Below are 27,846 nucleotides of genomic sequence, written 5' to 3' on the forward strand. Positions count from 1 at the left end.
ATGGGCTGGGACCCTTGCCTTTGCACAATTTGGATTACGTGCCATATCGGATAATAGAAAGCATTCTCTACTTCTTGGCGCTATATAATTCAACTAAGAAATAGCGAACATCTTCTGTGATTTAAAGAAAACCCTCTCATATTCTTGTCTGATATTTCTTCCTCTGAACGACAACCGCAGTGTCAGATTCCAGATTCTTCAGACTGAACCAAATATTCAGACAGCTTTGTTGTTCTCCACGGCTCAGAAAGACCAAGCATTTGGCCGCTTGCATTTTAATTTTCTGAGACCAGGCGGCAGATCAGAAAGAATAAACAGTGCTTGGTACAAAGTCCCCCAAATCCTCACACTTTTTTCTTTTTTTTTGACTTAAGCTGTTACTATGTAAAAAATCAAATTCAATCTTTTAAAAAATATATTATGGAATATTTCAGATGTGCAGAAAATTATGAGTACAATAACCTCTGAGCTCACTATTTAATATGAGAAAGAAAACAGGACCCACGTGACATCCCCTCCTCCCCTCAGACCAGATAACTATTATCATGAATTTGATAACATTCCCACACTTTGACTGTTTCTCTTTTACATGTGTTTAAGCTTCATATAAATTATATATAAAGTATGTATATATTATACATATAATTTGCAGACATCTATAATTTGTCCTTTCCTGTCTATAATCATGAGATTCTCTGTACAGGCACAAACACACCCACACACAATTTGTATGATACCACAAACACACAATCCATGTGCATATTATAATTTACTCTCCCATGACTAAAATGACCAAATCACTGTACACACTACCTAAAAGAGTTCTTGCTCATTCATCCTTGCCAAAGATTGGTTCTGCCATCATCAGACGGTGAGTCCTGCAATTCGATAGGCAAAGGGCAGCCCCGTGGAAGTTTCAGTTTGCATTTCTGGTTACTCGCGAGATTAAGCACGTTTATTAGCGATTCTAGTTGCAATATCTTTGAATGAACTTTTTGTATCTTTTGATTATTTTTCCCCAGGGAGGAAAATAGGCTTGTTTTTCTCATTGCCTTGTAGGAGTTCTTTACATATTATGAATGCTTATCCTTTCTCAGGTCGGTGCAAATATCTTCTCTTGATCTGGTGTGTTTTTGTGTATGTTAAGGTGAATTTTGAGGCACAGATGTTTTGGGTTTTAATGTAGTTAAATTTTATCAGAACTTCCGGTTTGTCTGGATCTTGTCCAAGAAATACTTCTCCCTAAAGGTAGTCTCCCAATCCTTTCATCTAAAAGTTCCAGCCCTGGCCAGGTGGCTCAGTGGTAGAGTGTCGCCCCAGCGTGTGGATGTCCTGGGTTATTTAATTTCAAGTCAGGGCACACAGGAGAAGTGCTTGTCTGCTTCTCCACCCTCCCCCTTCTCTCTCTCTATGGCACTCTCCGAGCCTCCTGCAGCCATGGCTCGATTGTAGTGAGTTGGCCCTGGGCACTGAAGATAGCTCCATGGCCTCCGCCTCAGGAGCTAAGAACAGAGCAACACCCTTGATGGGCGGAGCACCGCTCTCCAGGGGGCTGTGGTGTGGATCCCCAGTAGGGCACATGTGGGAGTCTGTCTGCCTCCCCTCCTCTCACTGAATTAAAAAAATAAAATAATAAATAAAAGTTCAAAGTTTTGCATTTTACATTCAGTTCTTTAGTCAGTCTGGGGTTAACTTTTGTGTTTTTGGTATGCAGCAGGGGCCCATTCCTTCCACTTGGGAAAACCGGGAATCCCAGTTCTGTTCACTGACTAGTGCAGCTCTTCCTCCCTGACCCTTCAAGGCCACTTCTCTCCTGTCACCTGTCCAGTGTTGGGGTCTCTGCCATTGGTCACATGCTCCATGGGTCTGTTTGTCCAGCCCTGGATGAAAACCACACTGTCTCAGTTACTATGGTTTTTATACAGGTGTTGACAGGAAAGCGATTTACTCCACCTCATTTTTCTTAAAAATTATTTTGGCCATTTTTGGGCACTTTGAATCTTACCTTTAACTTTTTTCTCTGGCCAGGGACAAGCAATCAGATGGCAGGACGAGAAACAGAGAGGGAAATGTCAAGCCCCAGATCCTGCAGCAGGCTGAATGTTGAACTCCTAAATACATCGGTCCCTGAGAAGTTGTTGTGTAGTAATGATGACAGAAAGCCCATATAAAATTTAAAAAATTTGTTTACAAAAACAAAACTATTAAAAAAAAACTTGTCTGTAGGAAGGGTTATTTAGAAATAGAAACTAGAGACCATCTGCTCGTCAATCCCAACATTCTTGCCTTTATCTTTTAAAAAATGTTACTTTCAAACACATTGTTGCAATAGGTTGTCACAGAACGTCCTATAAAATAGTGCTAAGACTGTACACTTGCTCCCGGGACCCCGCAGAGCATCCACACGGAAGGCCAGACTGCCCCTGGAGAAACCCCGAGGGTGCCCCAAGCCCGTCAGAGCAGGGTCTGTGAACGGAGTGTCCGTCTCCCCTTCTAGGGAGGGCTGTATTCCCGCAAAGTGCTCCCAGTGACATTTCTGTAACCTCCTGCTTATGACTTGGTGTTCTGCAGTGTCTTCAGATTCAGACGCTCTTATACGGACCACAGGACAAGAGGACTCTGGCCACCCAGCAGTCTGTGGACGTCCTGGCCAAGTGAGTTGCCTTCCATGGCGCTGTTCCCTGCGCACCCCACGCCTCTGTCGTTCAGGACCCGAGAGGGAGCTGTTCCTGGAGGGTTCTGTGCAGACACCCGCGGGAGGTTTTGCTAACTGACCTCCCATTTCTCATACACGCTGCAAGACCAGCTCCCTCGGAAGCCCAGTTGCAGACTATCTTCCTTGCCCTGGTAGGAAAGGAATTAGCTGTTGAATAATGTCAGAAAGGCGAGCTGGGATTCGTCCCCCCTGCAGACCGGCCACCTGGGGGTCATCTTGTCATGTTGGGGACACAGTGGGCCCCTCGTCTTTCTTATAAGCAGCACGCAGAGCCTCCCACCTCCTCCCACACTGCTGTGTGCTTGCAGAGCCTGGGTGCCCAGAGAGCCCTGGGCTGACGCCAAGGCCATGGTCATGGAAGCGCTGGGCTCAGACACAGCCAGCAGGGGGACACTGTCTCGTGCGCCTCGGCCCCTTAACACAGGAGAGGGGTCACACCTTTCTGCTGCTGTTCTGCTCCCTGAGCCAGCAAGGGGTTGCCTGTCTCAGCGAGGAGGAGGGGTCACGGGGACTAGAAAGCTCTGGAAAACTCCTGTGTTTTGGGTTCCTGAGCCACGATCTCCTCTCGCCTCCATTCCCTCCTGGGGCCCCTTAGGCAGCTGCTGGCCCAGCAGTGGAGGCTGGGGGAAGCCGGGCGGAGGGCTGAGCCCGCACTCACCGCCTCTGCTTGCTTGCAGGGCCCCCGAGGTGGCCGGGAAGCTGAGGCAGTGCCTGAAAACCAGGCCGGCATTCTGCACGGGCGTGGGCCAGCAAACCACGCTGGGGAAGGCCAGGCCCCACGCCGTGGACTGAGAGCCCTGCCGCGCCCTGAAGAGAGCCTGCGTCACGCCCGGGGGCCAGACAGGCGTCTCCCCCGTTGGAGGAGGGGACCCCACAGTCATCGTACAGCTTCTCGAGGCTGCCTGAGTGCTCCGACACACGGCAGCGAAGCCATACTCCTCCCGTGGGCACATGGGGACAGTGGGGACCCTCCCGGGGGGACCCGGTGCTTCTAGAAAGCACTGTTCCTTTTAGCACCAAAGTGGTTCTTCTTGCCAACAAAATCATTTACCCCTCAGCACTATGGTGGCTGAAAAGCTTCTCTTGCAAAGTCCAAATCTTCCTGTGCAGGAAGAGACTTAACACCGGACAATGCACCATGGAGCCCTCTGCCCAGGTCTGGGGGCAGATCCGGAGCAGTGAGGTTCTGGAAGAAGCCCTTTCCTACAGAAAGGAATCGGGACTGAGAATAAGATGTTAATAAAAAGGTGTCTTGAAAGTGCAGGGGTCGGCGTGTGTGGGCAGTGCTGCTCCTTCTCCCCCTCCCCCACCCTGCTGTGGACCGTCCCATGGGCACCAATGCCCCAAAGGCCAGGAGGGAACCCCACACCACCCCGGCTGTTCCTGCGGGGGCCTGAGGTGGAAACAACCCAAGCACGTGTGCCGGTGGAGGCAGGGGCCCTTGTCTTCCTCAGGGAGGCCGCGGTGGAGGCAGGGGCCCTTGTCTTCCTCAGGGAGGCCGCGGTGGAGACAGGGGCCCCTTGTCTTCCTCAGGGAGGCCGCGGTGGAGGCAGGGGCCCTTGTCTTCCTCAGGGAGGCTGCGGTGGAGGCAGGGGTCCCTTGTCTTCCTCAGGGAGGCCGCGGTGGAGGCAGGGGTCCCTTGTCTTCCTCAGATAGCCGCAGCGACCACGCAGGCCACCCCTGCTCAGACCCACCCACCCCAGCCAGGCCTACAGGATGCAGGTGGGGGTGACAGGCGGTCACTGCCTCCGAGTGTCCCAGCTAGTTGAAGACATGAGTTCGGATGTGCACGGTTGGAATAGGAATCTAAATACACACCACATTGGAACCGGCCAAGGACTGACTGTGTCCCCCAGAATTTGCCCCAGTCCCCAGAATGACAGCCCTTGGCGGTGGGTCCCTGGTGCGTGAGTTTGGGACCCGAGTGAGATCAGCACCCTCCTCAGGAGAGACGTGTGATGATGGTCTCCCTTCTCCACGCAAGGACACAGCAAGGAGGTGGCCCTCTGTGAGCCAGGCAGAGGCCTCCCCCAAGATCCGAACCCATTAGCACTTGACCTTGGACCTCCCCCTCCAGCACAATGAGAAACGTCCACTGCTCCAGCCTCCCTACCTGCGCATTCCATTAGAGACCCAAGCAGGCGGACAGAGTCCGTCCTGGGCTTTTGTTTAATTTTAAAAGTCCATTCTGATGTCACTTTTTCCATTCTGTAATTTTTGGAGGATACTATCTTGGAATCACAGAAATTAAAGCACATTTTGAATAACTTAGCCACAACCCTGGGCAAGAATGAATTCTGGAATATCCTACCAAATGTCTCCCATCTGTTCAATGTGTTCATTCCAACACGCAAGGAAGACAATGGCTATTTATGGAGTTTTTTGGGGTAAAAGGTTACAAACAGGTCAGGGTAGCTAACTATTCCTTTTTCTCAAAACCACCACCACCTTTTCAAACTCCTAAGAAACGTCCACGATGAACTGACAACTCCAATGTGCCTGTAGGTAAGGTCACCAACCATCACAGTGTGCCCAGGACTGTGCTGCTTTTAATACTGGAAGACAGGTGTTGCAGGAGACCCCTCCCTCTCAGGCAGGATGGGATGGTGGGTCCTCCTCCTGGCCCTCACCTTCCTGGCTGTGATGACAGTGTTCTCACCACGAGCTGTCCAGTCTGTGTTTGAATGCGAGCAGCTGGTCGGTTTCTGCTCTGTCACATACCCCCCCCCCCCAGTAATCATGCCATCATGAAAAACATGCATGTAAACAGACAAATATTTTGAGTTTAAATAGAAAATACCTACTGGAAAACATGCCTTCTCTTTAGGAGTGATGTGAGTTGTTGTTGTTTTTTTTCCTTAGATTTTTATTTTTACACATCCTTGTGACATTTCCCGTTGTGGGGAACAGGTTAGCAAGATAAGCTTTTTAGGCGATTCCATTCTAAATATACATTTTAAACACACACTATATAAACAGCCTGTGGGAGGTAACATTCCATGAAACGCTGTTAACGTCTAACCAACAACAAACAGGAAAAGACCGTGTCCTCGCCCCGTCCAGCCAGAGAGTTGATTTCCATTGTCCCCAGAGTGACAGCTTTCGCAGGATACCATGCTGTGGGGTGACCTGTCACCATGTTGAGGGCACGCCCTGCTGCTGAGCGGTTCAGGGACTCAGTAACCACGGACAGCTCCATGACTCATATGGATAAACGCTCTTGGCAGGATACTTCCCGAAGATCCTCATTCCAGCATGGACACAGAGATTAAGATCTAAGATACTTCTTTTTCCAAATAGCAGTGTATCACAGAGGCTCACACAGCTAACAGTCTGTGCATGTGAGCATGTTTACAAGGTCATGAGCCATGACAGGGACATCGAACGAAGCTACTCAGACCCACGTGACTGACCCATCATCTGTCTGTCCAGCCGTCACTTACAGAGACACCATAACCAATCAGAGCTCCCAGGAAACCAGTCTACCTGAGACCGTGTTAGAAAGGAGACGTCTGTGTTTGCAAAGCCCTTGCCTTCCTGCCTGCTGGTGCCGATTCCTTGTGCCTCCAGCCTGTCCCCATTCGGTGTTTCCCAGCTAGGTCACCCCAAACACTGGGCTCCATTTCTCCTCCACCTACCAACGAAGAAAACAGACTCCCCCAAAGCTTTCTGCTATCGCCATCTCTGGGAGCCGAGGAGACAGGCATCCCGGGGCTCCAAGGGCCATCGGGAAGGAGACCCTCCAATGTCACACCTGCCGGCGTCATCACAGCCTCCCTGAGCGTGGCATCACCCGGTCATTATCCCGCTGGGCACGGCGGGCAGTGCTGTGATCTACATTACGACACTATGTGAAAGACACTAGTTTGGATTAAGTTACTTGATGCTACGCCTTTAAAGATGGAAGCTTTAAACACAATGTCCTTTGTGTGAAATAAAACGGGTCCACCCAAGCATACTCCTTCTAGCATCTTGCACTCAGAGGTAAAGTGCCGCCGGCCCCCATCCCGTGGACCACGAGAGTGCCCGGGGACCTTTAGTGCCGAGTGACAGGAGGGCACACGCCACTCCTTCCTTCCCCAAAACATCTGATTCTAGTTAACGCCTCCTTCGTCTTCTTGGACACCCCGACTGTAATGACATCTGTGGAAAGTGCTGAAACTTCTATGTTTCTCAGAAAGACTTCTCCCCATGAGCGGTGGGTGGAGCAGGGCTCCGTGTGGAGGCCCAGGTCACCGGAACCTGTCGGTTGCTCCGCTCACAGCCCAAGTGACCAGCTAACACCAACATTCTCTTTACTGTCTTCGGGGGTCTACGTCTCACTGGTGACACGAAACATTTAGGTGCTAAGAGCAAAAGTGCCAACAAGTGCAAGTGCCCTCTGATGAGAGCCGGCTACTGCAGAACTTAGGTCATAACCAAAAAAATAAAAAAGTGTTTACATCTAGTGCCACAAAAAAAAAAAAAAAAAAAAAAAAAAGGAAGAAGAAGAAATGGTATGGTGTGAATTTGTCATAATCCCTTCCCCTACACAAGGGTCTGGGCAGGGTTCTAGCAACCTGTACAAACATCTGAAAGGCCACCCAACAGCCTGCAGCTACCCTTTCCGTAAATAAAACGCTGCCTATTGGTAAAGTTCTGCACATAGCAATTCATTTGAGTCCTAAGGTGAACTGAACCCTATGGGGAGTAATTTTTTCCCCTAAAAATGTAATCGTTTAGATTTCTTGTAAGGTAAGCAGGCTGCTATTTTGCCTCTTGACTTCTGTTTTGAAATGACCTCAGATCTTCCCAAACAGATGCGAGTCTCTAGGAAGGAGTGAAAAACTCCACACAAGGGAACTCGTGAGACACAAAGGCTAAAAAGTATCTTCCTGTATGAGTCCCGACTCAGAAACAAAATCCCGGGGCCTGGTGGAAGCATGGATTCACTCGGCACCTCTACAGACTGTAAAGGAAGCGGACACGGCCTGGAGAGCTCTTTGGAGAGACCGAAAAGAAGGGGGCAGGGAGGTTTTTCATCAAGAGTGGGCTTCCCCCCTCCCCTTAACGTAAGTAAAGGCCTCTGTGTGTCGGTATATTATGAAAGCAGGTACCATTTAAAGCAAAACTTTTTATCAAAACCAGTCTCCCTCATCATCTTCCCCCTGATTGTCCAGGAAGAGCACAGCCACTTTCTTTTCATCCGACACCACCGACCTCTGGTCCACCATCCTCTGCAGCTGCACGGTCTTATCAAAGGCAGCCTGCTCCTGGCCCTCGTGGCTCACGGCGGCCGCCTGGTCATTCCCGGGGCCCACGTCCCTCCAGGCACTACGAGGGGCTTCCGCTTCCATCCCCGCAGGGAAGAGGACAGTGGTCTCTCGGGTCCAGCTGGGGGCCGCCTCTCGGTGGCTCACGTCCGTCTGAAAGGTAAACGCAGTTTCTGTGGGGCCCATGGGCACCGTGCCTGAGTGTCTGGCTGCCTGCTGCCTTGTCCAGCTCCGGGGGAGTCCACGGACCCAGCAAGGACCGGTGCTTCGGAAACGGGCCCACAGTCAGAGATTAGGGTTTTGGCAGGATCTGGCCAAATGTGCCAAAACGCTCTGCTTGTGCCCAGGGCCACTTCGGCCCCTGACATGTCCCTCCCACGAGTATCCAGGGGAGATTAGAAAACGGCCCCTTGGAAGGTGCTCTTAGTCACCGGGAGTTCCCTTACCCGCAACGTGACTAGGGGTAGCCCGGGTCCCATCTGCCGAACCCTCTCCACAGGCACTGCTTTCTGAGTCTCCCAACTCCCCAGGTCGGGGGACTACCTGCTTGGGGGCCTGAAGCCTCTGAGAGCTGACGGTGACATGCCTGACTGATGTGCACAGGAGGTCCTCTGACACCCAGCTCCACTGCACCCGAAAGGGGGACTGTGACCTGGACTTCCTTGCAGAATCCCTCTCTGGGGCCCAACTGGAGGGGCCTTCCAAAGGTCTAGGCACCCACCTCCCCTGCCCCAGAAGTGGGGGTCCTCTCTCCCTTTGAACTTGGCTGGAGCCAAAAGCACAGGGGCTCCCCGATCTGCCGGCCTCTGTGGCGAGTTCTGTGGGGCCAGGCTCCTCTGCGCCCCCTGCCTCCTGACAGGCTGGGACAGGCCCTCAGAAGATGATTTCTTAGGGCACTGGACCTTGGTGAGGACCTGAGCTGGCTGCCTACCTTGGGCCACCTTCCCCCTTACCTCTCCTGCAGTGGTTCCTTCGTGGGAGACTTGCTCGGTCCTCCAAACTCCTCCAGGGGGGCCGATTTGAATGCGCCTGACAGACTGGTTCACATCCTCCAGCACGTGTGACTGGGCAAAGCCCGTCGGGCTGGTGACCTCCACGGTGGCTGCCACCGGGCCCGGTGAAGTGACCCTCTCTGTGCTGCTGTGAGAGGCCCAGCTGGTGGCACTGTCCTCCCCAGAGGATCTGTACAGTTCCTGGGTGGCCCAGCGCTTGAAGCCGAAGCCAGAGCTGGCTGCTGGAGCCGCCCCACCCACATCCCTGTCCGGGCTTCCGGCCTCCGGGCTGTGTCGCCTGGCCAGACCGTCCCGTACCACCGACTCTACCGCCTTCTCTATCACGCCAGCTTCATCTCGACTCAGCTGCTCCAGGTCCAGCCGGTCGGCGTCCACCGTTTCCGAGAGGTTGACCTCAGCCACCAAGGTCACGGCCCCCCCACCCAAGGTCTGGACTTTCTTCACGTCCACGGAAAGGTGCCCCGGCCTGCCCTGGTCCCCCGAGGTGAGGGCGGTGGAGAGCTCCTCCTTCACCCGCTCCGGGAGGCTTTCCTGCAGCTGCCCGATCACCTCCACCAGCTGGTGTCTGGGCTCCTGGAAGTCCTTCTTCATGGACGCGTGGAACTCGTGGGGGATCTTAATCTCCTTCTCGATGACTGTGGTTTCGGCGTGAAACTCTCCACTCGCGGTCTCCTCTATCCAGTGCGGGGAGCCCAGGTCCCGCTCCGGGGACGGTTCCAGGTCCCCGGGCGGCGTCAGGACCTCCCCCAGCGCGTCGTTCCTCCTGCCTCTCCTCCGGGACTCGGGCACAATCTCGTCTTGCCAGGAGTATCGGATGGTGGACTCCTCTTCGATGTGGATCTGTCCATACACCGAGCCCCCATCCTTGTCGTGGCCGACGCTGGGCTCCGAGTACTCCTCGGGGGTCGACACAAAGTAGTAGTTCTGCTCTCCCTCCCAGTCACCCGCCTCCGTCACCTCTTCCACGCGGGCTGCCGTCTCCGGGGGCAGCCTGGTCTGCTCGCGCTGACTCGCCGAGAACGCGGCCTCGTACCTCTCCTCCACGACAAGCCCCTTGGATCCCGGAGACACGTCGTCGGCCTCCTCCACCTGGAACGGGGTGGGAGACTCATCCGCCTCCACCCGGAACGAGGTGGAGGATTCATCCGCCATCCCGCCCCCCGCGTAGCTCAGGGGCTCTTCGACAATCTCCACGTTGACCACCTTGGCCCGCCCCTCCCTGCCTCGCAGCCCGAGATGAACCATCTCGCCTATCACCTGCTCCGCAGACCTGCCCTTCCACTCCACTGTCCCCTTCCCGCCCCGGCCCAGCAGGGAGTCCACGCCGGCCGCGTCCGTCACATCCACTTCCTCCGTCAGTTTCGACTCCACCACGATCTCAGTCTTGGTCTTCCCGTCTCCGGGAAGCTCCTTCCGGCCCACGTAAGTGACCTTCGTGTCCGGAAAAGAGTCGGCGGACACCTCCATATCGGGAGACTGGGTAAACTGCTTCAGGACGCTTGACACGATGCTCTCCGCGATGGTTTCGGTCATGGAGTCGCCCTTCAGAGAGCCCGTGGCGTCCCTGGTGTCCAGTTTGAACCTCGCCCCTCTCATGTCTGCTCCCCCACCCAGATGACCCCCCGTGTCCTTTTTTAGGGGGCTCTGGACACTCTTGAGGATCCCTTCTGCCGTGCTGTCCCGGGAGACCTCCAGCCTGATGGGGACATCTCTCACTTTCTCACGTTTCACTCTCAGGGCCTCCTGCCCCCTGGCCTTGTCCCTCATCTGTCCGCTCTCTCTCTCTCTCGCCTCCTTGTCTAACTTGGTTAGTTCTTCCCACCGTAAATTTCTCTCCTCCGACGCCTTCTCCTTCGAATCAAACATCCTCTCTTCCTGCGGTGCTAGGACGGTTCTGGCTCTGTCCCTCTCCTGCTCCCTCGTGGCCTGGGCTTCCGTTTTCTTTCCCAAAATGACAGTCCTTTCATTGGACCAGGTTCGCACATTGTCCCTGCACGCGCGGTCTGACTCCCCGGCGGGGGTGGACTTTCGGGACACGCCCGACTTCGTGCCTTCAGTTCTCGGCCTGTCGGGGAATGTCTGAACGTGAGCTTCGGTGTCGCGTGAAATCCCGAACGTGGGAGAGAACGTTCTGAAGTTGGCTTGGCTATCGATAGTTTTTTCGTACGCGCTCTCCCGCCGGGTGGCAGCACGGGATGCATACCCTGAGCCCAGGAAGTACCTTCTGGGGACGTTTCTGGCAGCTGTCTGCGACTCGGGCTGCGTCCAGCTGCGGCGGAAACTCCCCGAGGGTGGCTTGTGCTTCAGAAACTGGTTTCTCTCATTTTCCCTCCGCAGCAACAGGCCGCTGTGCCAGTGGCGTGTGCTTCTGAATTCTGCAGGGATGGAACAGGTCGTTAAAACGTCAGTCGGCATCACCTTTTTTTTTTTTTCATCGACAAAGTGTATCAGTCTTGTCCTGTCATTAATAAATATCTGCTGTTACCACAAAGGCCATCAAGAATAAGGTCATTTCCAGCTCTGAATTATCCTGTGGGCTTCAGCCCAACACGTTAGTTACCGCTGGTAACATGTTTATCTGCCTTAACAAATATATCAAACGTGTGATTATAAAGCATGATAACTGCGTCAGAGAGGTTAGGGGGCTAGTTTTTGTGGCCGAAATGTCACAATATTACGATGATTTGGAATCAGTTCATTGTACTTATCACGGCAGAGAGGTGCTTCGGGATTGCAAAGCACGTCGTTGCTAAGCACTAGCAGGGCATCCCTACCGTGCCATATGCTCTGATGTTTCACCGATTTCCATGTTGGGCCAACAGATATTGAAGGACTTTATTATTAAAGCCCTCTGGTTTACACTTCTAGCTTGACAAACTTCTCGAGCAGGTGCCAGAGCAGGACGCCGACCAGTCACCACCCGTACGATGTGTGTTCATGTCACCGCCCTGGGGCAGAGAGGCTGTGCACAGGGCTCCCTGCCCTGGGCTGGGTCATCTGCAGAGGGTGCTGCCCAGGGCGGCATCCAAACTCCATCAAGCTACCCGCTCTGAGGAATGACAGCCTGTGATGAGAATGTGGCCAGGACACCATCACCCTTGAGGGCACCCCCCTTGTGCTACCCACACCCCATCCTGTTGGGCTGGACAGAACCTCCTCTTCCCCTTGGTTTCCATGGCAGCCAAGGCCAAGGACCTCTTGAGGACACATCCCAGGATATAGGGGGGAGACCAGGACAGGACATTTCCTACAAAGACTCCTCTTTGGGGGGCAGTAACATACAGGAAATAGTGCGGGACAACCTGGTTGTTGTTCACTGAGGGTCAGTGAGAAATAGGCAAGATGGCAGACTGGTTTCAGGCCTGTCTTCTTGTGGGCAAGGGGCCGACATTACTGGAGGCAATGTAACACAAATGCGTTACTCAGCAGTGACAAACTCACTGTCAGGAGACGCAGCTGTACACGTACTTGGTGAACAGCTAGTGGGCACCTGTGGTACAGGACAGACTTATTTGGAAGCACAAAGCCTATTAAAAGAGTTCACAAACGATACTCTTCATTCTAATACTTCCTTTGGTCGTGCTAAAATAAATTTAGTTTCTGAATCCTGTCTCTGGATCCTTTGAGAAGCTTGAAAAACAGTGAAGGAATGAAACAGGATAAGAGATTCCTGGTTGCTGTTTTCCTGAGCTCTCCCCAGGCTTTGGATCATGGGTCGTAAAAGCTCAGTGAGCCCCAAAACTGAACTGTTGGTCCCCCTCCAAATCTGGTCCTGGCCTGGCCCTTGTGTGTTCCTCTCCCCCTCTCTTTTTTTAAAAATTAAGCAAGAGGCAGGGAGGCAGAGATAGACTCTTACATACATCCTGACTGGGATCCATCTGGCAAGCCCCCTACCAGGCAAAGCTCTGCCCATCTGGGGCATTGCTCTGTTGCTTGGCAACCAAGCTATTTTTAACGCCTAAGGTGAGGCCATGGAGCCATCCTCAGCTCCCGGGGCCAACTTTTTTCAAACCATTCGAGCCATGGCTGCAGGAAGGGAAGGGAGGAGAGATAGAGAGATTGGGGAGTGGAGAGAAGCAGGTGGGCACTTCTCCTGTGTGCCCTGATCAGAAACTAAACCCAGGACATCCACACGCCGGAGGAAATGCTCTACTGCTGTTCTTCTTTTTTTAAAAATAAAGATGGAAAGTGTTACTTTTTTAAAAAATCTACCACCTGTCCTGATTGATACACATGTTCCCAACTCGCCATGACTTTCTAGGTGGTTAGACACATGGGGACAGAATCCACACTGAGGAAAGGCTATATCCAACATGTGACAGGTGACATCATTTGCCTTTGCTTAGCCAGAAAGCTCTTTAAGACTCTAAAGGGCTTTCCTTTTTTTTTTTTAAGTTATCCCACAGTTTTTTAGGGTCTTTCTAATGAACCCGAACATCCTTACATCAGTTCTGCAGCTACAGAGAGTATAGACTAGACTCTGCAGGTGTTGGCCTGAACAAAGGCAGACCTTGGGGCACCGGCGACACCTGGGTCGGCAGCAAGGGGCATCCTCCTTCCCATCTCTTCCATCTGTGAGGCGTGTCAAACAAGCCCACGGCCACCTTCTCCTCACACTCATCCTTTCTAGCTCCCCATTAGCCCTATCCCCGTCCCCCAGACCCCAACGCTGGACAGGAAGCACCCCACAATACTGGCTCCGCGGAGAGATCGATGTATCCCTCACTTCCCCACACATTCTCATTTATACCATCATTTAAACCGGTGGTTTTCCACCTTTGGACACTTGGGGACCAGTAAAAACAGAATTATTTCGGGGACCGCTAAGGCAGAAATCACCCTGAGCACCAGTGAATTCAACTAAGATCACTGGGTCTAGAACCTTCATACCACATCGGGGTGGTAAGCTCTTTTGTAGACCAGCAGGAAATTTCTGGTGGACTGATACCGGTCCACAGGCCCGTGGTTAAAAAACACTGATTTAAACTATGCCCACTGAATAAAACCTGTTTGGTACTTAGGAGAGGGATGAACAACAGTTATCTGAAAGAGCCCATCTAACCCCAATCCTTCCAGATAAATGACACTCTGCTGTTTGTCCGTGGACTGCACCCACTCAGGTGGAGGGCATCACAAAGTTCAATAACTGGCTTCTCTTATACGTACCTGGTGGCAAGTGTTCAATGCGCTTAGTGGAGATCAATATCTCTGGGTTTCTTTCTCCTTCCAACAGGGCTCTGTAGAAATAATTAAAATAACTCATTAGGAAATAAAGAACAAGAAGGGTCTCTATAAGGAGTACTTGGTCAGTGACGAGTGTCACCGTGTCATCGACCGGGGGCTCGTGTCTGAAGGTGGCGCCCCAGAGGGATGCAGACACCTGGGTGGCCGGGGCATCCGTCCAACCGAAGGAACACAAAGAGAGTCTAGGGCTTCGGAACTGTTGGAGAGCCCAGACCTTCTAGAAAGTGGGCTAGAGAACCCAGGGCCAGGAGGAGGAGACAGAGAGACGTGGGCCCGGGAGGGGACCGCAGGGGTCTGGCTTCTCTAGGGAGAGGGCTAGAGAGCCCCAAACGACTACAATCCCCGCCGAGGTCTTTATGGGGTCATGGGTCCGGGGCTGGCCAGGAGCGGAGCAAGGACAGACAGGTGTTTGTAAACAAGCAGCCACCGCAGCTGTAGTTTTCACACTGGGTTCCATGGGGGCAGCTTAGAGATTTGAGAGAGAGAGAGAGAGAAAGAGAGAGAGAGAGAGAGAGAAGAGAGATGAGGAAAAGTCGCAGAGCATGCCTCCTCTGAGCCCCACCCCGGGGCCCTCATTTTATCCAGAGAAGCCCTGTGTTATCTTTTGGCCAGGTCTAGTTCCAAAAGTCTGTACCTGCCAAGACTTCACCGAGCTGTGATAAACGTCTGCAACTCAGAGGGGAGAGTGGACTCATCAGCTCTGGGCCAGGCGGACCGGGCAAACCGGGAAGCCACTGGTGCACAGGGACTCTAGGATGCTGGCTGCTACAGGCACAACAGTTGTTGGGTTGCCAGGGCAACGTGTGACATCACTGACTTCAGTTCCAAGAAGTGCACTGGAGATGACAAGGGGCAACCAGAGGCAGGGCCCACTTGGAAATGCTGACATTCCCTCTGAGAACAGGGCACAGAGACAGAGGAGGGTGCCAGAGCCCAGCAGGGACTCGGTGGTTCAGGAAAACTGGCACCAAGTTCCACACCCACTGATTCCAATGTGGTGGTTCCCACGGATACGGGAACCGCAGGGGCAGGAGGGGAGGCACAAGGCAGAGACGTCTGCTCGTCTGACGAGAGCAGCAAAGACGGCATCCACTCAAGGTGTGTGCGGGTGGGCGTGCACGGACACAGTGAGGGCCGTGCGGCTGTGCCCACAGTCCCCAGCCCTTCCGCTCGGGGTGAGCGCCAGGAAACAGGACACCGGTCCATGAAGCCCACACCCTGATGACCATGCATTTTAAGTTCCAGGGACACAAATAGCTTCTACTGCCGAGAAAATTCCGAGGTTTGCACAGAGCAAGAGGAATGTTCGGGTAAAAGTGAGACGCTGAGGGTGGGCGCCCCGGGGTTACAGCCACCAAAGAGGTGGCACCCTGCAGCTCCAGGGCCAGGGTGGGGCTTGGTGGGGAGGCCATGTTCTAGTTCAGACCTGGCCTCGGCTGGCTCAGCAAGAAGCCTTGGGCACCACAGGGCTTGTCACCAGAGCTGCCCAAGTCAGGACAGGAAGTCTTAAGGTGTCCCAGATTAGCGATGAAGCCATGACAGGGGAATGTGGAGAGATGTTCAGGATAAAGAAGGTCCCCTGGGCCCTGGCCGGATAGCACGGTTGGTTAGAGCATCGTCCCGATACCCAAAGGCTGCCGGTTCAATCCCCACTCAGGGCACAGAGAGAAACAGACTGATGTTTCTGTTTCCCTATCTCCCTTCCTCTCTCTCTAAGATCAAATAAAAAATAATAACAACAAAGAAGATTCCCCTTGGGGGAGCATTATCGTCTGTCTCCCCTCAAAGGAGAATAGTTTTGTTTTGTTTTCAGGGAAAATCCAAGTCATCACCAAACTTCTACTGCACCCCGGACCCTGAGTAAGGGCTGTGTCCACAGGAGGGGACACCAGTCTCCTGTGGTGGGGCTTGTGCGGGTCACAGAGACAGCACGGGGACCTCCAGGCCTGTCCTAGCCCTGGCTAGGACTCTGTGACACACTGTCACTCACCCACAGGGTCCTCGTCTCAGCCGAAGGCGTACAACTTTAAGAAGTGGCTAGAGTGTTCCCTGGTTAGTCCCCTGGTTATTTTGAGGCGAGGGAAATGGCCTCCAGGCCCTGGAGACTGTGAGATGCCAACCCCCTGAGTCACCGGCTATTAGCGACCCTGTCATGGTTTCCCAGGCATCACGGGTCAGCGGCCCCCTTGGCGGGAAATTAAGCAGACCTGTGCAGGAAAACCAAGTCTCCAGCCCGCTGAGGAGCCAGAACAAACACGTAGAGTGGGAGTAAGCTGTGATGTGGCCTCTGGCCAGGCAGGCTCCCGGCCCCGACAGACCAGACTGCGTCTGTCCCAGCAGCAGGCAGCAGGCTCCCTGTCTGCGCCAGATCATCCTGACAGAATTTCAGGGCACATCCGCTGTGCCTCCGCACTGGGGGACCCCGCGACGACAAGGGTGGGGGAGGGGGCATGGTCAGAGGATGTTTTCAGAAGTGATGCCTACAGGGAAGCCCACTGGGTTCCTGGGGTCCACCACGGTTCACACGGTACTAATCAAGGGCGTGGTTCACACAGGAGAAGAGTCCATCTGCTTCTCCACCCCACCCCCCTCTCCTTCCTCTCTGTCTTTCTCTTCCCCTCCCGCAGCCAAGGCTCCATTGGAGCAAAGATGGCCCGGGCGCTAGGGATGGCTCCTTGGCCTCTGCCCCAGGCGCTAGAGTGGCTCTGGTTGTGGCAGAGCGATGCCCCGGAGGGGCAGAGCATCGCCCCCCGGTGGGCAGAGCGTCACCCCCTGGTGGGCGTGCCGGGTGGATCCCGGTCGGGCGCATGCGGGAGTCTGTCTGACGGTCTCTCCCCGTTTCTAGCTTCAGAAAAAAAAAAAAAAAAAAAAGGGCAGGTGGGAGCCCGGGGAGGGACCTGGGGAGAGGGGCCTCCGACCTGCGTCCCTGGGCTCCAAGCTCCAGAGAGGGTCGGGGGGCTGCCTGTCGTCCCGGGACTTGGGACTGAGCACTGAAGCGGGAAGGGAGGAGAAGGGGCAGAATTCCATCACAGGAGGAGGGAGCACCCCATCAGAAAGGGACTGTCCCAAAACACAGGCGTCCTGTGTGAGCCAACAGTGAGCTGGCCCAGAGCTCTTCCCTGAGGGCTCAGTGACAAACCACACAGAGAGCCCATTCGTCTGTTCTAGAGACTGGAAAAAAACAAAAAGTCCAATGCTGGACAGAGAGACCAAGCTCACTCCCGAAACACAGGAGTCCCAGGGAGCGGTTCACAGGGAAGCTGTGATCTCAGGGTATTTCACTGCTGGGCCTGCCATTTTCTAGTCCCGTGGCCTTGGGACCAACTGCGCAAACCCTCCGTGACCTGGTTTCCCCACTTCCGAAAGAGGGGGCAGGCCCAGGTGTGCAGCGGTAATCAAGTCATTGGAGAGTTCTTACAACGACGCTGTCACGGAGTACATGCTCAGTAAATGTTAGCTATTCACAGCAACAGCATCTGCTGCTGACCTCAGGGTGAAAAAAAAAGCGAGTTTTCTGTTAGCTACAGTCCCTCAAGAAGGGAAGAGATTCCCGTTAGCTGAGGGGTAACTCATTTACGCAAGGATGTGGGGAAGGCTCGCCCCCGAACACAGGGGGTGAATTTCCCTAGTGGTCCATCTTTACCACCACAAGATTTTAATTTCAAATCTTACCCTTCCTAAGCAAGTCATTTCCAGTGTCACCACACTTCTAGTAAGTCCTAAAAGAGTAGAATTTCATTAACACCACCACGTATCTCTCCTAAGACCTTGAGGAATGATGAAGAAACGTTTCCCTCTGGACACACATGAAAGGCATAGGGGGTCTAAAAAAAGGATGGTGGGGCCAGAAACACCATGATACTGTTGAAATGATCAACACTAGGGGTGCTCCGCACTGCCTCATTGGAAGTCTACACCCAGAGACAACCTGTTCCTCGCTTGAAACAGTTTCTGCTCACACAGCCAGAAAGAGGCAACAGAAGGCCCCACGTGCTCCCCCTGCCCAGACACACAAAGAACATTTTTAAACATTGTTTCTAACAACCTCACCTTTGAAAGGGGCTTGTGTCTTAGAGACCCCAGGCAGTAAATCTTTGTGGTTCTGTTTTCCCATCTGGCCAGGAGAGAATTCCTTTGACATTTGTCTTTTGAAAAAAATCATCTGGACCCACCCAGCGTTCCACCTTCTCAGGTGAGATTTAAAACAACTGGTCTACCCGTTACCCCCCCCCCCCGCCCCCTGTGATGATGCTGACGTAGGGTGCATTACGGGTGCCCCGTATCCGTATCCGGACCCAGGATGGGGTTCTTCTTACTCAGACTGGTGGGTTCTGGACTCAGGGTATCCCTGGGGATTTCTGCATGTTTTTGTTTCGATTTTGAAGATCTTTTTTCTTTCTTTCCATTAGATTTTTTTTTTTTCCTTTTCTGAAGTTGGAAACGGGGAGGCAGTCAGACAGACTCCCGCATGCGCCCCACCGGGATCCACCTGGCACGCCCACCAAGGGGCGATGCTCTGCCCATCTTGGGGCGCCGCTCTGCCACAATCAGAGCCATTCTAGCGCCTGAGGCAGAGGCCACAGAGCCTTCCTCAGCGCCCTGGCCAACTTTGCTCCAATGGAGCCTTGGCTGTGGGAGGGGAAGAGAGAGACAGAGGAAGGAGAGGGGGAGGGGTGGAGAAGCAGATGGGCGCTTCTCCTGTGTGCCCTGGCCGGGAATCGAACCCGGGACTCCCACACGCCAGGCCGACGCTCTACCAGTGAGCCAATCGGCCAGGGCCTCCATTAGATTTTTTATCTGCTCATTCCTGATGACTGGGTTCTGTTGTCTTTTGGGGGTGCAGTAGGGAAGAGGGTTATTTATTTTCTAATTGTGCTTCTATAAATTCTACAAACTTTGGGGCCAGATCCGCCCACCAGTGGGCAGGGTTTTGGGGACACTGCAGGTTCCGGATGATCTTCATCACCTGAATGTCCAACGACAACAAGGACCTCCTGAAGCCTCCCCCGCACCTGCTCATGGACAGACACCTCATTATCACACTCACCTACCAGGTGAGGTACCGGGGTCTTCCTGGGCCAGCAAATGCCAGCTAGGTTTGCTGGCATCCTCAAATCTCAGATGCTGAGGTTTGCTCTGTTTTAATTCTATTAATTCTATCACTTCTTTACTTATGAGCCTATCTAAGTCTATAATCATGAATCATAAGTTCTACAATTTTCTGTTACTTTTAACGTTTCTTCTTCGTGGTTAAGGTGACCAGGAGGGGCCACAGATGTGGGTTCGGAAGTGTTTCTGACACTCAAGAGCTGGCCTTGGCATAGCTGATAAGCTCCAGCTGGCCTGGAGCCCTCTTTCAGCTTCAGAGGGCCACCTTGTCACATGTGACATGTTCAGTGAGGATGATGACCGCAGACTGAGCAGTGCTGAGGGAGTGGCCACCGCAGGGGAGGGGGCGGGGGTAAATCTCCATAACGTCAGTCCGACAGGGAAACAGGGAAACGACACCAGCCACAGTGGCTGCCGCCCTCAGACTCTCTGGACAGGGCTGGTGAGAAGTCACACGGGATAGGCCCCTGGACTGTGTCCCCATGGAGCTGACTGTCCCTGCTACCCTTGGTGAGGCAGGGCATGCAAGGAAGATCAACTTTCTCAGAGATGGTGGGTCATGGTGTGCAAAGATCCACAGGGCCAGAAGCCCAAAGGGCACTAACACGAACATGAATTTCCAAGCCTGTTGTCAAGACTTTGAGGCATCAGCACTGAGAGTCACACACAAGATGACAAGGGCTCATCTACAGGATACACTCGTCGGTGATAAAAATGCCAGGCTTGTATGAGGAAAAGGGTTCTTGTCAACTGCCTGTGTTTTATGGATGCTGAGCCCTGGGGTGGGGGGCGGACCCCAGCAATTCTAACCGCTGAGGCTGGTGTCCACAGTGGACAGAGCCAGTGTGTACCGGCTCGTGGGCTGGGCTCCTTTGCTCCACGCAAACCTGGACTTCAGAAAGACGTACGTGCTGAGGCCAGCTCTTGATTGTCAGAAACACTTCCGAACCCACATCTGTGGCCCCTCCTGGTCACCTTCACCACGAAGAAGTCACTCACTTTCCTAAATTACCGATGCCTCTTACATTCCTAAGAGGTGACCAAGTCCATCCCGTACCTGGTTAGAAAATGCTAGTGACACACAGAAGCAGTAGCACACTGTCCCTGCTGACAGTGTCAGACGGGTGCCAGGATCGATGCCTGTGGGCAAAGCTAAGCTGGTGAGCACGAAAGCAGCTGCCGAAAAAGGTAAGGCTCCGGCCTCTCAGGCAAGACGCCCCTCTGTGCCCTCTGACGTCTCAGGACAGAGAACCGGGGACAGGACACAGTGAGGAGGGACAGGGCTGGAAATCCCAGAGACAGAGCAGAAAACCAGAGTCTCCGTATTCCAACCCAGGAGACCGGCACAGAGAGGAAACAGGAAGATCCGGCTTCCCCTGGAGGGAAAGAACTCACCTGGCCTCAGGTGTCACCCATCACAGGCCCAGTGTCCACTCGAGAATGGCGCCACGTTTGGGGAACCTCCCACCTCAGTCTCAGTCTATGTTACTCATAGGAGGCTGACCCCTCGCAGGGGTCGTCAAACTTTTTATAAAAACCGCCCACTTTTGCAGTGCTGGTCAACCTGGTCCCTCCTGTGCAACCAAACAGAGCCGCGATTGGCCCATCATGAAAGCTGGAACATCCACTAGTGGGCGGTAGGGACCAGGTTGACCAGCACTGCAAAAGTGGGCGGGTTTTTTTTTTTTTTTTTTAATTTTTTATTCATTTTAGAAAGGAGAGAGAAAGAGAAGGGGGAGGAGCAGGAAGCATCAACTCCCATATGTGCCTTGACCAGGCAAGCCCAGGGTTTTGAACTGGTGACCTCAGCATTTCCAGGTCAACGCTTTATCCACTGCGCCACCACAGGTCAGGCAAGTGGGCGGTTTTTATAAAGAGTTTGACAACCCCTGCTAGCGCACTCTGTCCCCCGGCCAGGGATGGCACATGACTCAACAGAGCCTGAGGCCAGGCCCTGGAGTTCTGTTGGGAGGGGAGGGTTGGGAAGCAGCCCCGCCCCCGCGGTCAGGTGGAGCCCCGCCTTACCGGTAGGTTTCCACCTCCAGGCTGAGGCCGGTCTTCACCCGCACCAGCTCCTGATAGTCCCGCAGCCGGTCGGCCATGGCCAAGGTGAGGGCTGTCTTTTCCTCCTCCAGGCGGGCGATCACACGCTAGAACAACAACGGAGGGGTTTTAGGTCGGATGACCAGAGCTTTGCAGGGTCGAACATAAGGTACTGACAGTTCAGGACCCAAAGAGGAGTGGAAAACCTCCAGGTTAATTAAAGCAGCAGTCATTACCAGGATGATTGTAATAGAATACTGGCTTCTTTATTTGTAATCTCTAATGATAATTACTTAGGAGTCCAGACCTCAGTCTCCTGAGGAAAGTCATTACAGCAAACCGGTCAACAAAGATGCTATTGAAAATAAGACCAGAAAGTGTTTTTGTTTGTTTGTTTGTTTGTTTTTACAATATTTAAAAGAGAAGTCGAGCCTGACCAGGCTGTGGCACAATAGATAGAATGTCGTACTGGGACACAGAAAACCCAGGTTCGAAACCCCGAGGTCGCCGGCTTGAGCGCGGGCTCATCTGGTTTGAGCAAGGCTCACTAGCTTGAAGCCCAAGGTCGCTGGCTTAAGCAAGGGGGTCACTCGCTCAGCTGTAGCCCCGGGTCAAGGCACATGAGAAAGCAATCAATGAACAATTGAGGTGCCACAACAAAGAACTGATGCTTCTCATTTCTCTCCCTTCCTGTCTGTCACTAGCTGTCTACACACAAAAAAGAGAATTCGATCTGATCTGAGAATTTCCCCCTGACCCATGCTGTCCCCAATAATAGCAAGTGAGCTGATATAGGGTTATTTGGTTCACATAGAAAAGGACATAAATAAGATAAGAATATATTCTGGGCATAAAAGTCAAAATTCAGACCCAGATATAAATCTTCTGTTTTTATTTTTATTTTATTTTTTATTTTTTGTATTTTTCTGAAGTTGGAAACGGGGAGGCATGCGCCCGACTGGGATCCACCCGGCATGCCCACCAGGGAGCGATGCTCTGCCCATCTGGGGCGTCACTTTGTTGCAACCAGAGCCATTCTAGCGCCTGAGGCAGAGGCCACAGAGCCATCCTCAGCGCCTGGGCCAACTTTGCTCCAATGGAGCCTTGGCTGCAGGAGGGGAAGAGAGAGACAGAGAGGAAGGAGAGGGGGAGGGGTGGAGAAGCAGATGGGTGCTTTTCCTTTGTGCCCTGGCCAGGAATCGAATCCGGGACTCCTGTACGCCAGGCAGATGCTCTACCACTGAGCCAACCGGCCAGGGCCTAAATCTTGTTTTGATTGTACTTATAGGGCACAGTAAATAGGGCATGGGTTCACAGGAACCTTACGGCTTTACACTTGTTAATTACATCTGTTCGTCTCTCTCCCTGCCTCGGGATCCCCACTGTGCTGTGCATATCTCCCTCTAGAAAAATGCCCCCCACATGCCAGTTATATAGCACACAATTGATAAGTATTGATATAAACTCAGCTACAAGGTTAGAGTATAGAACATAAATATATCACTCCTTTCTACCATCGGGAATTCAACCTATTATTACCTGAGAGGCTGTTGTAATTGATTCTTTCCAAAGAAGTTCAATTATTATTGAGCTGCTTAGCAAAAAAAAAAAAAAAAAATTAGATGCGCTCAGTTCTCCTAAGCAGGTCAAGGTCTTCTGGCCATGCCAAGGAGGTATGCACAAAGATTCTCTCCACCCAGAGAGTAAGAATCTAGTTCTGTACTGGCCCCACCCAGAAATACAAAGAAGGGAATCAGACCATGTTGAAGTTTAAGCAAGTATTGTTACAGCCACATTTCCATGTGAGTCAACTCTTCCTAAACTGTCAAAGGGAAATGAGTGGACTTTTGGAAGCAGGAACATAAGACTTATTGGCCCCCAACACTCTCCAGAAAAGCTGAAACTCGTCCTGCTGATGGAAGAAACCTTCAGACTTAGACTGTAGTTCATCACCAATTTTTAAGTCGGAGACAGGGGGGCCTGAGACCACAGCATGCTGCATCTGACCCAGATGGAAGCGGTTTCACCTAATGTTATGAACACCAGGCAGAGAGTCACCTGTTTCAGTCGCCATTTTGGGCAACATCATGACGGATGATGAAATGCAGGTCCACATCAGGGTCAGCACGCTGCTGTTAGCGTCCAAAGAATTCTCTATCTCTTACCCAAACCTGAGCAGCTCCTTGCTGAGCAAGTCACCCAGTCCTAATAGGCAAAGCTTGCAAATGTCATGGTCATATCACTGGATGCGTCTGGGTTAGAGCTCGAGGAAATTGAAATTGTCATAACCTCACTTAGACTCAAGAACTCAATGTATTAATAAATACTAATAAGCACTGACTGGATGCTAAGTATTTATAGCGGTAGCCCAGATACCACTCTGAACTTCAGACTCACAATTTTGTTTTCTGGATACCTCAGAAGCTTCTCAAACTGAGCTCTGCTCTCCTTAACCCACACCTGCTCCCCTGCCCCACCCTCCTTCAGCCAAGAGAACACCCTTGGTCCAAGTGTTCAGACCACTGCCCTGGAGTCAACATTGATCCCTCCCCCTCTCTCCCTCTACATCCAATCCATCCACGGATCCCACTGGCTTCAAGGTCGCAGTAGATCCCTGTCTCAGCCCCCTCCCTCTACCGCTGGCCTGAGCCTCCATCACCTCCTCCCTTGATTGTTAACAATCGACCCCAACAGAGGCCCCTCTCCTATCACTCATGCCCCTCAGTCTACTTTCAACACAGCAGTGACAGCGAGTCAATTACAGACACAGTCAAGTCACCACCTGTTCTGCTCAGAGCCCTCCGGTGGTTTCCCATGGCACTCAAGGCAAAAGCCCACACTCTCCGGCTCACTGCTCTCCGGCCACACCCAACCCTCAAGCACCGTTTCCACTGGAGACCTTGGACGCCAAGGGACGGTCTCCGTTCTGTTTTCGTTCACTTCTGTGTCCTCGGCACTTGCTAAACGAGGTTGGCACACAAAATGCTCAAGGGTCATTAGCAGAACGTGTGCGCCCTGTGAGTTTATACATGTGGGGAAATTGAGATACAAACAGTGGCACGGCCAGCATTAAGGCCCAGGGAAAGTGGCTCACCTGTCCCCATTCCAATCAGGAGCAAGTTCTCATTCAAAGAGTGAACCCAGAGGCCTTGCACAAACAGCCTCCGAGGCTAAGAGCTCAGTTTCTCAAGAAAATAGCTCAGCGTTGAGAGGGCAAGGCTGGCATAAGTCACAGGTCATACTGCTTTCATCGGAAGTCCCTTTCTGATTCCTTGCTCTTTACTTTCAGGGGAAAGAAGCAAATCCTACCAGGGGAGGTATCACTGGACAGGAAGTTGAGGGTGGGTTTCTAATTCTGGGTCAGGTGTGGCCCCAGGCAAGGCATTTCCTTGGGTGAGTCCTGGAGTCCCTGTGTCAAAGAAGGGTTTGACCACGATTTTAACTGCATTACCCAAGTCCCTACCTCTCCTCCACTGTTCTTTTACCTGTTTTCTAGAAGGGATTGCATTTAAGATTTAATTAGGGGGGAAAGGGTTCTTCCTAGCATTAAAAAAGAACATGGAGACCAGAGCTCTGAGGTCAGAAATGAGCCAAGTGAGCCAGGACAGTGAACTGAATGGTGAGGACTCAGCCCACACAACACGCCTCAGGGAAGCGTTTTCCAACCCCCTAGCGCAGCAAAATCGCTCCAGCACACAACTTTAACGCGAACCTACAGACGGTTCCCTTAAAAACGCTTTTGAATTTATGGGGATGTTATTTTAAGCTGTCCTCCTGAGGACTACTGATAATGTGACTTGGGAACATTTCCAATTCTGGCTCAGACCGGGCAGAACCAGCGCCAACCCTAAGACTGGACTGTATGTACAATCAATAAATCAGACACAGGTGTCACCCCAGCCGTGTCAGAGGCCTGAGCTTCGCTTCTCTGAAATAGTAACTGTTTACATTACTCTGCACTTGTAATAACATCCTGCCACAAGGACCCACGTTTCCACTGTTACACGACCCAGAGATCTGACTTCAGCTTCTACTGCGAAAAAACAAAACAAAAAAACCCCATCTCTGATTAAAGTCTTTTCTGCATTAAGCCTGCTGCCCCTCCCTAAACAAATAAGGCAGCTACACCAGCTGCCTCTAGCTGGAAAATCATTCCTGCAACATAAAAAAACGTGTTAAGAAGACAACTTAGGTTTTCCCCAGGGGAGCCCCACAGACGACTGATCCCAGCAGGAAGGTGGTCTCACTTATGTAAGTCAGAAGGGCTTCTTGGTTGACTTTTATGCGTACTCAGGTCTAGGATGCACAGGAAACTGAAAGAGAAACTAGAGTTGATGATGTCATTTCTCAGGATGCGCCCAATCATGTCCACGTCTAAAGAAGCTGACAACCGGCCCTGGCCAGCTGGCTCAGTGGTAGAGCATCGGCCTGGTGTGCAGGAGTCCCGGGTTCGATAACCAGCCAGGGCACACAGGAGAAGCGCCCATCTGCTTCTCCACCCCTCCCTCTCTCCTTCCTCTCTGTCTCTCCCTTCCCCTCCCGCAGCCAAGGCTCCATTGGAGCAAAGTTGGCCCAGGCACTAAGGATGGCTCCATGGCCTCTGCCTCAGGCGCTAGAATGACTCTGGTTGCAACAGAGCGGTGCCCCAGATGGGCGGAGCATGCTGGGTGGATCTCGGTGGGGCGCATGTGGGAGTCTGTCTGACTGCCTCCCCGTTTCCAACTTCAGAAAAATACAAAAAAAAAAAAAAAAAAAAAAAGAGAGAGAAGTTGACAACCTAACAATATGACAGAGACAGAACTATCCTCCAGGACCTGGCACTTGGCACTCGCCCGCTCTGTCGATGAATCAACGGACCGAGCTTTTTATCCAAGGCAGGGGAGATGCTGGTACCCTGAGATGCCGCGGCAGAATAAGAGGCCCCTTTAAGGCGGTTCGGGCACCCTCAGGGCGGACCCCACCTATCAGCGATGTCGGTGAAGGCGCTGCGGGTGTGGGGAGGTCCGCAGCGCTCCTATCCCATGCAGTGCGCTCGGGGTCGGGGTGGGGACCGTCCCTGCGAACGGACCTGCCGCTCCTCCGCCTGCAGTTCGTAGGCCTCGCGCATCCGCAGCAGCTCGTCCTCCAGCAGCGCGCGCAGCTGCCCTAGCTCCAGCGCCTGGCACTGAAGCGCCTCTGCCTCCTGCGCGCACAGCCGACTCTCGTCCTCGGCCTGGCGCCGGCTCTCCTGGTCGCGCTGCAGGGCTGTCTCCAGCTCGCGCACTTCGTCCTCGTACAGCTGCACAGTCTCCCGCCACGAATCGGCCACCAGCAGCGTGTAGCGGTCGTGCGCCTCCCGCAGGTGCGGGGTGGGCGCGGCGGGGCCGGGGGCGCGGGCGCAGTAGCGCAGGGTCAGGCCAGCGGAGCGCGTTCGCAGCTCCCGCACGTCGCGCTCGTGGGCTGCGTCCAGGCCGCGGCGCTCGGCCTGCAGCCGGCCCAGCAGCGCCTCGAGGGCGGCGCGCGCGTCCAGCGCCTCCCGCAGCTCCTGCCGCTGCGCATCCAGCTCGGCGTCCAGGCGGCCGCGGACGGCGCGCGCCTCCTCGGCCAGCAGCTGCAGCTCCCGCAGCTCGCGCCGCAGCGCGTCGCGCTCGCCCTCGGCCAGCGCGGTGGTCCAGCTCAGCTCGGCCAGCTGCTGCCGCAGGAAGCGCGCCTCCTCGGCCCGGCGGGCCTGGCCCTCGGCCTCCAGGCCCTGCCGCCCGCGCCGGCCGCGCAGCTCCTCTTCCAGGAGCAGGTTTTCGCGCTCCAGCTCCTGCGCCCGGCACACGTAGTCGTGGAGCCGGGCATTGAGCTCCTGCAGGTGGGCCTTCTCTGCGCCCGTGTGCAGCCGCCAGGACAGCATCGCGCTGGGTGCAAGGGACGCTGCCGGCCGGCTGGTCCCCTCCTGCCCTGGTCTTGTCCCTTCCGCCGCGCCGCTCCGACCCCGCCGCCGCCGCCGCCCGGGAAGCCCGCAGACTGCGACGGGTGGTGGCGAGCCGCGCGCACTTACCGGCTCCAGCGCCCGCGGAGGGGGCGTGGCCTGCGGCCTGCAGCCAATCAGAGCGCGGCGCGGCCACGGTGGACGGACAGCGCCCCCTGCCGGAGCGAGCGCCGCGCCGCGCGGGCGGAATCCCCGTCGCCTGGTCCGAGGTGACCGTGGGCAGTGGTGGGCTGTGGTGGCCCTTGGGGCCGGGCTGACGGGGTCAGCCCCCTGTCGCGCGCACCCACGGGGCCTGGCGTTCGTGGACGGAACTAAAAGCCGCCTGAGGTGAGGTGCCGCGTCTGTTGCGAGGCCGCTCCTCAGAGGCCGCGAGGCCGCAGGAGTCTCTCTGCCTTTAAAAATTATATTTATATATAACACGCATGCACAGTCTGTGGTCCGCACGTGTACACACGTAGGCGCCCTGAAGGTTCTGGGTTTTTTTTGTTGTTGTTGTTTTCTTCATTTTTCTGA

At 53.7% G+C, this 27,846-nt stretch overlaps 2 protein-coding genes across 6 annotated transcripts in view; one reads left to right on the plus strand and one right to left on the minus strand.

Moving 5' to 3' along the window:
* The window catches only part of TTC23 (tetratricopeptide repeat domain 23), a 92,808-nt gene extending 85,598 nt beyond the window's left edge, over positions 1–7,210 (plus strand). For all 5 annotated transcript variants that reach the window (XM_066239365.1, XM_066239367.1, XM_066239363.1 and 2 more), the window contains 2 exons: positions 2,572–2,654; positions 3,394–7,210. In XM_066239365.1, coding sequence (XP_066095462.1) covers positions 2,572–2,654; positions 3,394–3,508 — 198 coding nt within the window. In that variant the 3' untranslated portion in view covers positions 3,509–7,210. The remainder of the gene's footprint in view (positions 1–2,571; positions 2,655–3,393) is intronic.
* A 142-nt stretch (positions 7,211–7,352) lies between these two features.
* SYNM (synemin) lies at positions 7,353–27,366 on the minus strand. The gene is made up of 5 exons (XM_066239361.1): positions 26,446–27,366; positions 21,360–21,484; positions 14,148–14,218; positions 8,922–11,356; positions 7,353–8,121 (listed from the first exon to the last, which is right to left on the minus strand). Exons 1-5 carry the CDS (start codon positions 27,253–27,255, stop codon positions 7,834–7,836), a joined length of 3,729 nt encoding a protein of 1,242 aa, XP_066095458.1. The 5' UTR covers positions 27,256–27,366; the 3' UTR covers positions 7,353–7,833.
* Between the last annotated feature and the right edge of the window lie 480 nt (positions 27,367–27,846).

Source organism: Saccopteryx bilineata, chromosome 7 (genome assembly GCF_036850765.1).
Source record: "Saccopteryx bilineata isolate mSacBil1 chromosome 7, mSacBil1_pri_phased_curated, whole genome shotgun sequence".
NCBI classification, from domain to species: Eukaryota; Metazoa; Chordata; class Mammalia; order Chiroptera; family Emballonuridae; genus Saccopteryx; species Saccopteryx bilineata.

Bases quoted from the DNA above. Each gene is read 5' to 3' on its own strand.
- SYNM (XM_066239361.1), bottom strand. From the start codon at position 27,255: ATGCTGTCCTGGCGGCTGCACACGGGCGCAGAGAAGGCCCACCTGCAG. The intron at 11,357-14,147 runs GTACGTATAAGA...CCATCCCTGCAG, and splicing joins CATTGAACACTTGCCACCAG to AATTCAGAAGCACACGCCAC. The intron at 8,122-8,921 runs GTAAGGGGGAAG...TTTACCTTTCAG, and splicing joins AAGGAACCACTGCAGGAGAG to ACGGACGTGAGCCACCGAGA.